The sequence below is a fragment of the Mirounga angustirostris genome, unplaced genomic scaffold (assembly GCF_029215605.1).
Source record: "Mirounga angustirostris isolate CCGP_5_RB_7025 unplaced genomic scaffold, mMirAng1.0.hap1 SCAF_5, whole genome shotgun sequence".
Classification (NCBI taxonomy): Eukaryota; Metazoa; Chordata; class Mammalia; order Carnivora; family Phocidae; genus Mirounga; species Mirounga angustirostris.
Window position 1 is genome coordinate 171,627,341 of NW_026991713.1, and position 11,033 is coordinate 171,638,373.

General features: G+C 55.9%; 1 protein-coding gene and 1 non-coding gene across 2 annotated transcripts; both read left to right on the top strand.

Moving 5' to 3' along the window:
• Positions 1-104, top strand: LOC123845061 (U6 spliceosomal RNA). The gene has a single exon (XR_006790910.1). It is a non-coding gene; the product is annotated as a U6 spliceosomal RNA (small nuclear RNA).
• Positions 105-1,621: 1,517 nt separating this feature from the next.
• Positions 1,622-9,388, top strand: ZP3 (zona pellucida glycoprotein 3). Its single transcript, XM_045872114.2, has 8 exons — positions 1,622-1,927; positions 3,612-3,730; positions 5,362-5,465; positions 5,539-5,716; positions 5,813-5,930; positions 8,398-8,489; positions 8,671-8,813; positions 9,155-9,388. Exons 1-8 carry the CDS (start codon positions 1,622-1,624, stop codon positions 9,373-9,375), a joined length of 1,281 nt encoding a protein of 426 aa, XP_045728070.1. The 3' UTR covers positions 9,376-9,388.
• Positions 9,389-11,033: the final 1,645 nt, after the last annotated feature.

Below are 11,033 nucleotides of genomic sequence, written 5' to 3' on the forward strand. Positions count from 1 at the left end.
GTGCTTGCTTCAGCAGCACATATACTAAAATTGGAATAATACAGAGATTAGCATGGCCCCTGCACAAGGATGACATGAAAATTCGTGAAGCATTCCATGTTTTAAAAAAAAAATTAAAATCTTTAATAAATAAATAAATAAAATTTACTGGGTTGAATTTTTTTTATCTAACACAGGGAACCCAGAGGGAAGGGTTTCCCACAGGGGTGGGCCACCCAGGTGAGCTTAGAGCTGCTTCTCTGAGCTGGCTGCCTCCACCCCCCACCCACCCCTGTTGGTTAAGTCAAAGGAAGTTGTGGGGGTAATCTCTTCCCTCCACTTATTTATTTTCCCACAAGTAAACTAGAGTACATATTAAAAAAATATACCCTCCCCCCGCAAAAAAACCCACCAAGGGACTGTTCAAGCAACTTAAATCTATGGTTTGATTACTTCAGAAGCAAGCATTTGCAAGTGAGTCCACATTCTGTCCCTAGGAATTAGGTGCCATTAATTTTTTATTTTTTTATTTTTTAAAATTTATTTATTTGACAGAGAGAGCACAAGTAGGCAGAGTGGCAGGCAGAGGGAAAGGGAGAAGCAGGCTCTCCGCCGAGCAGGGAGCCTGATGCGGGGCTCGATCCCAGGACCCCAGGATCATGACCTGAGCCGGAGGCAGCCGCTTAACCGACTGAGCCACCCAGGCGCCCCTCTTTATTTTTAAGTACTCTTCACACCCAACGTAGGCTCGAACTCAAGACCCCAAGATCAAGAGTTGCACACTCCACCAACTGAGCCAGCCAGGCGCCCTGGTGCTGTTAATTTTTGTAGTTCGCCTCCCCTGCTTCCTGGCAGAGTAAATGTAAATGTCGACCCTGCCAATCCTTCTTCACCCTCTCCCACCAGGACTGGTACAGTAGCCACCTGACCCTCCTCTCTGGTCCTACCCCTTCCCAGCCAGAGACCCCCAGACCGCCCACCCACCTCCCCAGCCCCCTAAACTGTCACTCTTACCCCCCGGGGAACCGAGGCTCCAGCACCTCTGAGCTCCTGGGCTTTTCTCCCAAGCCCGCCCAATCCCCTCTCTTCCCCTCTGTTCACACGGCCACCTCTACCTAAACTGACCTCCCCTCCTACCTCCCATAAAATTGGGCAATGACCCCTAAAATTCCCTGGTCTCCTAATGAGGCCTCCTTCTGTTTTCTCACTTGGAATGACCTCCCTGCCTCCCCTGATCCATCCTCCTCACCCTCCAATCAAATTCTTTCTCCCCATCTCCCCCACAGACCTGGGCCCGCTCTTAACTCCCTCGCTGGGCCAGCAAAGGGCTGACACATGGGAGTGGGGGTAGAGAAGGGGCAAGACGGTATGACTGAATGGGCTGCCCGCCCATGCTTGTCAGATTTACCTCGAACACAAATCACTTGGGAAGAGAGCAAAACACCAGATTCTGATTCGGTAGGTCTGGGGTGGGGCGGAGAGTCTGCAGGTCTAACAAGCTCCCAGGTGATGCGAAGCTGCTAGATCGGGGACTGGCCCACTGATTGGTTGGGGAGCCCAGGTGCAGGTGGCATCATCCGGGGTATAAGACCGCTGGGTGGTGGCTACACAGGGGTTACCAGTGCGAGTGACTGGAGGAGCCATGGGGCTGAGCCATGGGCTCTTCATCTGCTTTCTGCTCTTGGGAGGCGTGGAGCTGTGCTACCCCCAGACCACTTCTCTGGGTGAGACCTACTACTCATTGCCATCTAGGCCCCCCGTGGTGGTGGAGTGTCTGGAGGCCCAGCTGGTGGTCACTGTCAGCAAAAACCTTTTTGGTACTGGGAAGCTCGTCAGACCTGCAGACCTCACCCTGGGCCCGGAGAACTGTGAACCCCTGGTCTCTATGGACACAGATGATGTGGTCAGGTTTGAGGTCGGGCTGCATGAGTGTGGCAACGGGATGCAGGTGAGACTTGGCCCCCTTGGTGGCCACGGGGAGTGTGGATGCAGGGCCAGGGAGAGGTGGGGCTGGGCCAGAGCCCTTTCACTTGCTGGGGACAGGGAGCAACTGAGGCCTGAAGCCTGGGATTGGCAACTTGGGGTGGTTGAAAGTGCTTGCCTCTAGTTGCCGGAATCAGATAGACAGGGTGGAGTCCAGAGATGGCTCTGCACTCTGGGCCAGAGAGGGCATTCCCCACTCTGATTCCTGAGGGTTTGTGAACCCCTGGAGGGCATCCAGGAGAGATGTGGCTTTGAGGGAGGGGGCAAAGGGCTTCATGATCACCTCTGTGTTAACTTCAAGGCACAAACGGGATCCCTGGGGGTAGTCCCAAGTAGGGGGGGTGGGGACACTTAATGTGGGAGGCAGGTACTGAAGAGCTAAGTAATTCAGGCTACAAGGAGGGGCTTCCAGCAAGGCAGGGCTGGACTGGGCACAGGACCCCTAGCTGGTCCATGGTTCCTTGGACTACTTCCTGTCACCCCACAGCCCATCTTCTCCTTTGTCCTGGGCTCTTGCCCACCAGGCCCTGGACTCACGGCTCAGCTTGGCTAGGGTGGGGGCAAGCTCAGTAAGCACCTGGAGCCTTCCTGGGGCTTTAATCTTCCATGCTGCCCCCCACCCCCGGGGCTTACCCTGAGGCCTCCTGGCCCTTGTTTCCCCAGGAAGAGGACAGCGAGCCCAGAGAACCCAAAGAGTTATTTGAGGAATCATTCTAGTTGAGTAACTCCCAAACTTTGGGCATTAGAACCGCCCGGCGAGCATTTAAAAATCCTGATTCCCTTTTCCTGTGCTAAATCAGATGGGCTGTGGGAGCCAACTAGCAGCATCCTTAAGGCCCCCGGGTGACTCCAATAGGCACAACCTGGCCGTGCCCTTTTCCGGGGTGGGGTTCACAATCCTGCCTGATAAGAATCACCTGGGGCCAGGCCCTGTGCTGTCCCACCAGCTGCAATTGGTTTAATGCCCTGAAATTCTGAACTTCTGAACAGGGCGACCCACAAATGTTGCTGCTGGTCCATCTGGGGCCCTAGCTAGTAGAAAGCTAGGACTCTCTCCTAAAGATGCAGTGGTTCGGGCATGGCCAGGCAGCAGCTTGGTCTCCTCCCGGGTGGCCCCTTGGAAGATGCAAGTATCCGGTAGCACCTGCCTGAGCTCTTCCTGCCTCTGGCAACCACTGACCCAGTATCCCCTTCCGTGATGTGGGTATGAGAAGAGAAGGGAGGGCAAGTTGAGTCTTAACTGCTATGGCCATGAATTAAACTTCTTGGAACCTTCTGGGTTCAAGGTGGCTCTCTAGGTCCCAGGCCTTCCCTGCCCCCCCTTCCACCCCCAGAAGGAAACGGTGTTGGGATGGGGGTGGCAGCCTGAGAAGGGGAGCACATATCCAACACCCCTGGTCGCTGGGCACCACTTGGGGCCTGACACAGAGCTGATCCAGACCCCCTGCGGTGGTGTCACAATTTCAGGAGGGGGGGGGCGGGAAACGGAGGTTCGAGGGTGGTACCTGTTCAGGCTTTCGCATGGGTCATCAGGAGGGTGGGCTTTGAGTCCAGGGTCTGGGTTCTCCCCGCCTCAGGTGGGCTGCCCTCCCTGCACCCTTTCGTGGGCAGGTGATGCTGTTGGGGTTAATCCCTCCCGTTCCGTTCAGGTGACGGACAGCGCTCTGGTGTACAGCACCTTCCTGCTCCACAGCCCCCGCCCTGCGGGAAACCTGTCCATCCTCAGGACTAACCGCGCCGAGGTTCCCATCGAGTGCCGCTATCCCAGGTCAGTGTGGGACAGGGCGTGTTGCTGCGCCTGGTGCAGAGGCCCCTCCCAGCATGCTCTGGCAGCTTGGTGGCTCGAAGTTGTGCGTACTTAGGTTGAGGTCACCGCCCTCCACTCCAGCGGGGAGTGGGGAGGCCGCTGAGTCTGCCCTGAGCCTCTGAAATGCATCGGGGCCGCAGCTGTCTCTCGGTGGAAGCTGCAGGGCTGCCCAGCCCAGGCCCACCTTGAAGTTCGGAAAAACTCCGTGCAGGGGGAGGTTCTAGGCTTGGGCTAGCACAGCTTGCTCTTGGCCTCTGGCTTCCCCCGCAATGTGCACGCGGGTGGGGGAGACCCCTCAAGCCTTAGCACCAAACACGTGCCTGTGACCTTGGGCACTGGCGCGTGAGGAGGGGGCAACTATGGCTCATAATGACAAGGCCACAGTGCCGGGTCCTGTGTGGCTCCGCTGAATGCAGAGTGCACAGGCTGGGAGGAGGTAAGGGAGGTACCATGAAGGTATGGGCCTGGGTGGGGGGCGGTTCATGGTAGAGGCTCCCAGAACAAGATCCTGGGAGGGTGCCTCTAGGACGGGTGGGACTGAGACGGTCTGGGCAGAGCCACACACTCCCTAGGGGAGTGCAACGTACCACTAAGAGGGGCGCAGCCCAGGGGTCTGGAGCCCAGGGCCTGGTCAAGAAAGGGAAGGGGGAACAAAAAAGAGAAGGGAGACGGGGGGTTCTAAAGGCCCAACCAGATCCAGAGAAGGGGCGCAGGCTCACACCTTAGCGGGCGCCCCTCCCTAGAACCAAGCTGAATGGGTAAGGACGGGTTTCTCAACCCAGAAGGGCCTCGGGCAGATGGAATCGGTGAGACCAGCTGTGATGGTGTAGAATGAGTTCTGACCCACGGCAGCAGGGGTGGAGGGAGCCTGGAGCCTGAGCTGGTTGGGTGGCGGAAGATGGAAGAGCCAAGGGCAGGAAGGCCAGCCGCCCCTGTACTTGCTCCAGAGGCTGAAGCCCTCCTGGAACCATGGCTGCCTTGCTTTAGAAAATCTCTGCCTGGGACTGACCTGAGAACGTGGGCTTGCCTGGCCCGATGGCAGCAGGTGGTGCAGGGGGGCCTGCCCCAGGCTGGGATGCTCTATCCTAGCTCCAGTTCTCCCATGCGTCACCGACACAGCCTCTCCCATGAGACCCGGTGAGGTCGGCAGGGCAGACCTCTGGAGACCTCCCACTGCTTCCAAGGACCTTCCCGTCCTGGTATAGGCCCAGACAGTCTCTGAGGCCCCTCAAGAACCAGAGGGGGTGCAGAGAGGGCTGGCTGCCTCAGGCCCAAAATCTGAGCCTCTGGGGTTAACCCTGATAAGCCCATCTGGGTCTAGAGACCAAACTGCGAACTCGGGTGTATCCCATTTTCATGCCTCAGCAATGTCCTCACAGCTAGAGGGAGGGGCCCACTCACAGATGTGGGGTTTGGGAGGGTCAAGGGGGAGGCTCAGACTTCGGGTGTCTGTTCAGTGGCCTTAGACTCACCGCCTGGCTGGGCCCCAGCTGAGGTCTCTGCTGTGAGATAGGAACGAGAGACCCAACCCCTCCACTGAAGCCAGGTGGGATGAGCTCAGGACAGGTGTAGACAGCTGGTCTGCTCCGTAGGCACAGCAACGTGAGCAGCCAGGCCGTCCTGCCCACCTGGGTGCCCTTTAGGACCACGATGCTCTCAGAGGAGAAGCTGGTTTTCTCTCTCCGCCTGATGGAGGGTAAGCAAGGAGGGCTTGGGTGGGTGCTGGCAGGGAGAGCTCGGGTGGTCTCACCCCTGACTGTGCCTTTCAGAGGACTGGGGCTCCGAGAAGCGGTCCCCCACCTTCCAGCTGGGAGACCTCGCCCACCTCCAGGCCGAAGTTCACACTGGTAGCCACGTGCCACTGCGGCTGTTCGTGGACCACTGCGTGGCCACGCTGACACCCACCCGGAACGCCTCCCCTCATCACACCATCGTGGACTTCCACGGGTGAGGGCTGGGCCACCTCTCTAGGGAGCCCTTGTAACTACCTGACCTCCACCACCTTTCTCAGCCCCTGACTCCATTGTCCACTCCTCTTCAAAGCTGTCTTGTGGATGGTCTCTCCGATGCCTCTTCTGCCTTCAAAAGCCCCAGACCCAGGCCAGAGACTCTGCAGTTCACAGTAGACATGTTCCACTTTGCTAATGACTCCAGAAACACGGTAATTGACCTTTAAAAAATAACTAGGGGGCACCTGGCTGGCTAAGTCAGTGGAGCGTGTGACACTTGGTCTCAGTGTTCTAAGTTCAAGCCCCATGTTGGGTGTGGAGCCTACTTCGGGGGTGGGGGAACGTGGAATAAGATTGAACTATAGGGTCAGGCTGACCAGGCTTACTGTCTGCTGTGGGTCACCAGGTATCTCCTTAAGCAACTTGATAGCTCTGTCCCTATCCCAAAACTCTGTGAATTCAGCTGATAAAGCCATGGGCTCTAGTGAGATCTTTAGGGAAGAAGCATGGGTAGCACAAACCCTTAGAGGTAGGTAGGAAGCCCATGACAGGTGGAGAGAATCCAGGGTCTTAGAAATAGAACCAACCAGGGGTAGAGCTGATGGCTCAGATGAGAGGAGGACCACCCACTGTGGCATCTGGTGGCCAGGTCACTAACCTGGTCTTTGCCACAGTGGGCAGGGCCAGAAGCCAGATGAAGGGTTGAATAAAGGGGTTGACAAAAACAGGTGTCACCCTTCCTGGAAGCTTTCTGGAAGGGCAAGAAAAGCAGGTATGAATTTCTCTTCCTACAGGGTAGGCTCTTGAACTTGATCCTAAGCTAGACCGGGGACTTTTTGAAGCTTGAGTGCATCAGCAGCATCTGGAGGGTTTATTGATCTAGGTTGGGCCCCATCCCCAGGATTTGGTTTTAGTAGGTCTAGAAGAGAGCCCAGCCTCTGCATTGCTAACCAGAAAGTGCTGGTAGAATTTTACAAATAAAAAATAGATCTTAAGTTTGCTGAACGAGGAGCAGGGGATGCAAAGTTTGGAATAGCTGCTCAGGAAGGGATTGTAGCAGGGATTTTTTTTTTTTAATTTTGGCTCTATGCTAATCACCTGGAAAGGTCCTATAATCCCCTATCTTTTCACTTAATTGGGATGGGGACAGCATCTCTTTTCTAACATTTTATCATGGAAATTCTCCTGTGATGAAAGAATTTCACAGCAAATACCTATATACCTATCATCTAGATTTCTACCATTAGACTAGTGAATGAATGACCATAAAATATGGTCTTTTTTACTTGGAAATCATCAAAAGCTACTTCAGCTCCTAGGGGGCTCTAATAAACAGCTGGGTTTACAAACCACTAAACCAAAGGCTCCTATGGCTGAGGGGCATTAAGGGGTTAGCACAGTGAATTTGTAGATGACACTGGAGCTACCTCCCCATGCCCAGCAGTTCTGTTCTGAGAACAGGAAGCTTGATACAGACTGGTCAATAAAAGGAGGGGTGTGAATCAAGGCTATTGGTGAGATGCCCTGAAGCTCCAGATGGGTCGGATGGGGCTGCGGATAAAGAACAGACTGAGAAAGGGTCCTGATCACCCAGATCAGTGACCTTGTGGGTCCTAGGGTAGAGGATCCTAGTTGGGGTAGGGAGTGCCACTGACCCTCAGAGGTGACCTGGTGGGGGGGAGAAAGGGATAAGGCTTCATACAGGTGGTGTTTATCAGCGCAGGTGCAACCTGAGCTTCTATCTGCCCCTCTAGGGATTTTGTGGGGGTTGGGGGGGGGGTTGCGGACCAGAGACCAGAGGATGCTGCTGATCAGTGGAAGGTAGCCTGAGTTCTGGGAAGATTCTCCCTTAACAGTAAATGGGGTGGTTTGGCTGACCCTGTCCAAGGCACAGAGAAGTAAACCTTTTATTCAAGAGGAACAGAACCATTGTAGAGTCTTGGGCCCCAGTTAACATGAACAAATGTACTGGGAAGAAGCTTGAGGATAAAAGCAGTGCTATCCTGAAATAGGGATCCTAAGGGATCCCAGAGCTCTCCTCTGCTGGGGCAGATAGAAGGCTGGTGGCCTGGGGCGCCTGGCTGGCTCAGTCAGCGGAGCATGTGACTCTTGATCTCGGGGTTGTGAGTTCAAGCCTCACGTTGGGTGTAGAGATTACTTTAAGATCTTTAAAAAGAAAAAAGCCGCTGGCTAGAAGTGTATCCTCCCTTGTTCAAATTGGCTTCCCTGCTGGTGCACTCAGCCACTAGGTGGTGGCCAAGGTTTATGGCTCTGCAAAAGGCTTCAGAGAAGGTGGTAGAACTTCTACGCCCTTGTAGGGTTGGCAGGAGTTGCCAAAGCACTACCTGGAGTATGAAGGGGGGGCCTCTGCCTGGGGGTGCATCTGCCGAGAGGACCAGGGCTGACGTGAACCCTGGCTTCGTATCAAAATTTCCCCGATCCCAGGTGGCACGGTGGTAAGGGATTGGAGAGTTTGGGAAAGATTGGGGGGGGGGGGGGTATAAAGCTGGTGGGTTACAGTCTAGAATCTGATCTGCCACTTCAAGTCTTGGCTGACTTCACCTCTGACCCTCTACTATCTCTAAAATGAACTCCAAGGGTTCAGGTTAAAGAACTGGCTTACTCAAGTCCCTGGTACAGTTTAGAATTCCACCTCGTAACACCTGCTCTTACTTCTAGATCTATATCACTTGTCATCTGAAGGTCACTCCGGCTGACCAAGTCCCGGACCAGCTAAATAAAGCCTGTTCCTTCATCAAGTCTACCAAGAGGTGAGGGAACGGGTTAGACATGGCTGGGGCAGAAAGCCATGTCACTGGCCTCCCTGGGGTCCGTTCCCCTAGGATGTATACCAGCAGCAGGCTGGTTCCTGAGGGTAACACGGCCATCTGATCTTCTGGTCTTCTTCCCCGCCCCCCCTTCCCCCCCTTCCCCCCACCCCGCCCTGCTCAGGTGGTACCCTGTAGAAGGCACTGCTGACGTCTGTCACTGTTGTAACAAAGGCAGTTGTGGCCTTCCAGGCCGTTCCAGGAGGCTGTCCCACCTAGAGAGAGGGCAGCGCAAGTCTGCTTCCCGAGCCCGAAGTCGAAGGCACGGTAGGTGTTAGGACCCCTCCAGGGCTCTTGCCCTTCCCTCCGTCTAGGGTACGTGCTGTCCCTGCAGGGTGACATTCCTCTTTGGTCTCCCACTCAAGGCTGCTCACCGCTGGGGGAATGCGGTTTTGGGCTTTCTTACATAGAAGACTTGGGGGCTAATAGGGGACTCTAAACCCCCACTCCAGCATCAGCCAGGGGTTCAGAGTAGGGCGTGATCAGGACTGTGGGGGAGATAACGCAGCTTCTAGAACAAAACCTGGTTAAATCTGCTGAAATAGAGCAAAACCATCGGACCCCTGGTGTGGGACTAAGGTGACCCTTAGGTATCCTGTGTCTTTCAGTGACCGAAGAAGCAGAGATCACCGTGGGGCCTCTGATCTTCCTGGGAAAGGCTGGTGATCGTGGTGTGGAGGGGTCCACCTCTCCTCACACCTCTGTGATGCTGGGCTTAGGCCTGGCCACGGTGGTATCCCTGACTCTGGCTACCGTGGGCCTGGTCCTTGCCCGGAGGCACCGTACTGCTTCTCGCTTGGTGATATGCCCTGTGTCTGTTCCCCAATAAAAGAAGAAAGTGAGCTCTGGGGTGTGGCGCAGTGATGTCATATAGGGGTGAGGGGGAAGAGGGGGCGGACGGGAGAACAGTGCTGTGGGCTCAAGGAGCACCCTCCAGCATGGACTACTGCATCTCTAGCGTGGGGTGGTCTGTCCACAGCAGAGAGGCCAGACTGGGTTATGAAGGCAAGCCTGCATTTTCCTGGCTCTGGGCAACACGGCCTTCCTGGGAGAGGGGCTCATCTTCCCAGGCCACCATCCTCCCATGTCTCCAAGGAGGCCAAGATGTCAGCTATCGGGGGCAAAAAAGCAGGGTGGGCCCTGCCAGCCCCGCTTCTGGGCTAGCAGAGGGTCTGGTGTGTCTCTGGACCCCGTGCATCTGAAATGGGGTTGGGGGCAGGGAGGAAAGGATGGAGTCGGCTTCTCTAGGGGGCAGCAGACTTGAGGCCCAGAGGTGACCGGGTCCAGGGCGGGGGTCTGGACAGTGGTCACCCTGGGCCTGAGGCTGCTGTAGGGGAGCACGTCTGGGGTGTAGGGTGAGTGGGAGTGTGCTATGGCCAAGTCACCAACTCAGAGGTAGGCTCCTCAGAAGGGCTGAGCCCTGCTTGAAGCTTCCTGTCACTGGGGGGAGCTGCTTTCCCCCTCTGATAGAGCTGCCTTCCTCTCCTAAGCCCCAGGGGTGCCCAAGCAGCTTGTGATCCCCTCTCCAGGGCAGGGGGTCCCCCGCTCCCTCTGACAGCTGTGACACCCCCCTCCCCCCAGGGGGCTGTGGCCCTTAGCTGGCTCCAACCTCACCCCAGACCCCAACTCCTCCTCCTGATTGGGTGAAGTTCCCCTTCACTGGGAATCCCAGGTTTGCCAGTTACTTTCTGTGAGCCTGAGGCTCCTCATGGGCAAAATGGGGCTGGTACCGGTTGGGCGGGCTTGTTGGACATAAATGGGATTGGAACCAGAGGGAGCTTAATTGTTGCATCTGGAATGGCTCCCTCCCTGCAGCCTGGGGCCTGGCTGAGGGCAGAGGCTTGGATGTGTTGACAGAGGCCTAGAGACAAATGTCTAAAGTACATTCAGGGGGCGCCTGGATGGCTCAGTTAAATGTCTGCCTTCGGCTCAGGTCATGATCTCAGCGTTCTGGGATCAAGCCCCGCATCAGGCTCCCTGCTCAGTGAGGAGCCTTCTTCCTCTCCCTCTGCCACTCCCCCTGCTTGCGCTCTCTTGCGCTTTGTCAAATAAAATTCTTTAAGTACATTCAGAGCAAGGTTTTGATTCTGGGTCTGCCTCGGTTCTTGCCCCTCTAAGGGTGGTCTGTGAACACTATTAGCATCACCTGGGGACTTGTGGAAAGGCAGAATTTGGGGCCCCATCCCAGCTCTAATCTGCATTTTAAAATCTCCAGGTGATTCAGGTGTGTTAAGGTGCCCTGGGCCAAGGGATTTGCAGCAAGAAGGAATCGCCTCCCTCCCCCCCCCCCCCCCCCCCCCCCCCCCCCCCGCCAAGCAGGTCTGGCTGTGCTGTGGGAGGGAGTAAAAGGCTGGAGATAGGAGGGGTGGGCTTCCTGGAGCTGGTGATCCTGGAGCAAATCCTTGAAGAACCAGCAGGTCCTGGCTGGACAAAAGGGGAAAGGTGGGTGTGGAGGGAGGAAAGGAAGAGAGAACACTTTCTCCTGGA

Coding starts and splice junctions, on each gene's coding strand:
- ZP3 (XM_045872114.2), top strand. CDS start 1,622: ATGGGGCTGAGCCATGGGCTCTTCATCTGCTTTCTGCTCTTGGGAGGC. Junction 5,717..5,812: donor ACCATCGTGGACTTCCACGG/GTGAGGGCTGGG, acceptor TCCTCTTCAAAG/CTGTCTTGTGGATGGTCTCT. Junction 5,931..8,397: donor CTAATGACTCCAGAAACACG/GTAATTGACCTT, acceptor TCTTACTTCTAG/ATCTATATCACTTGTCATCT.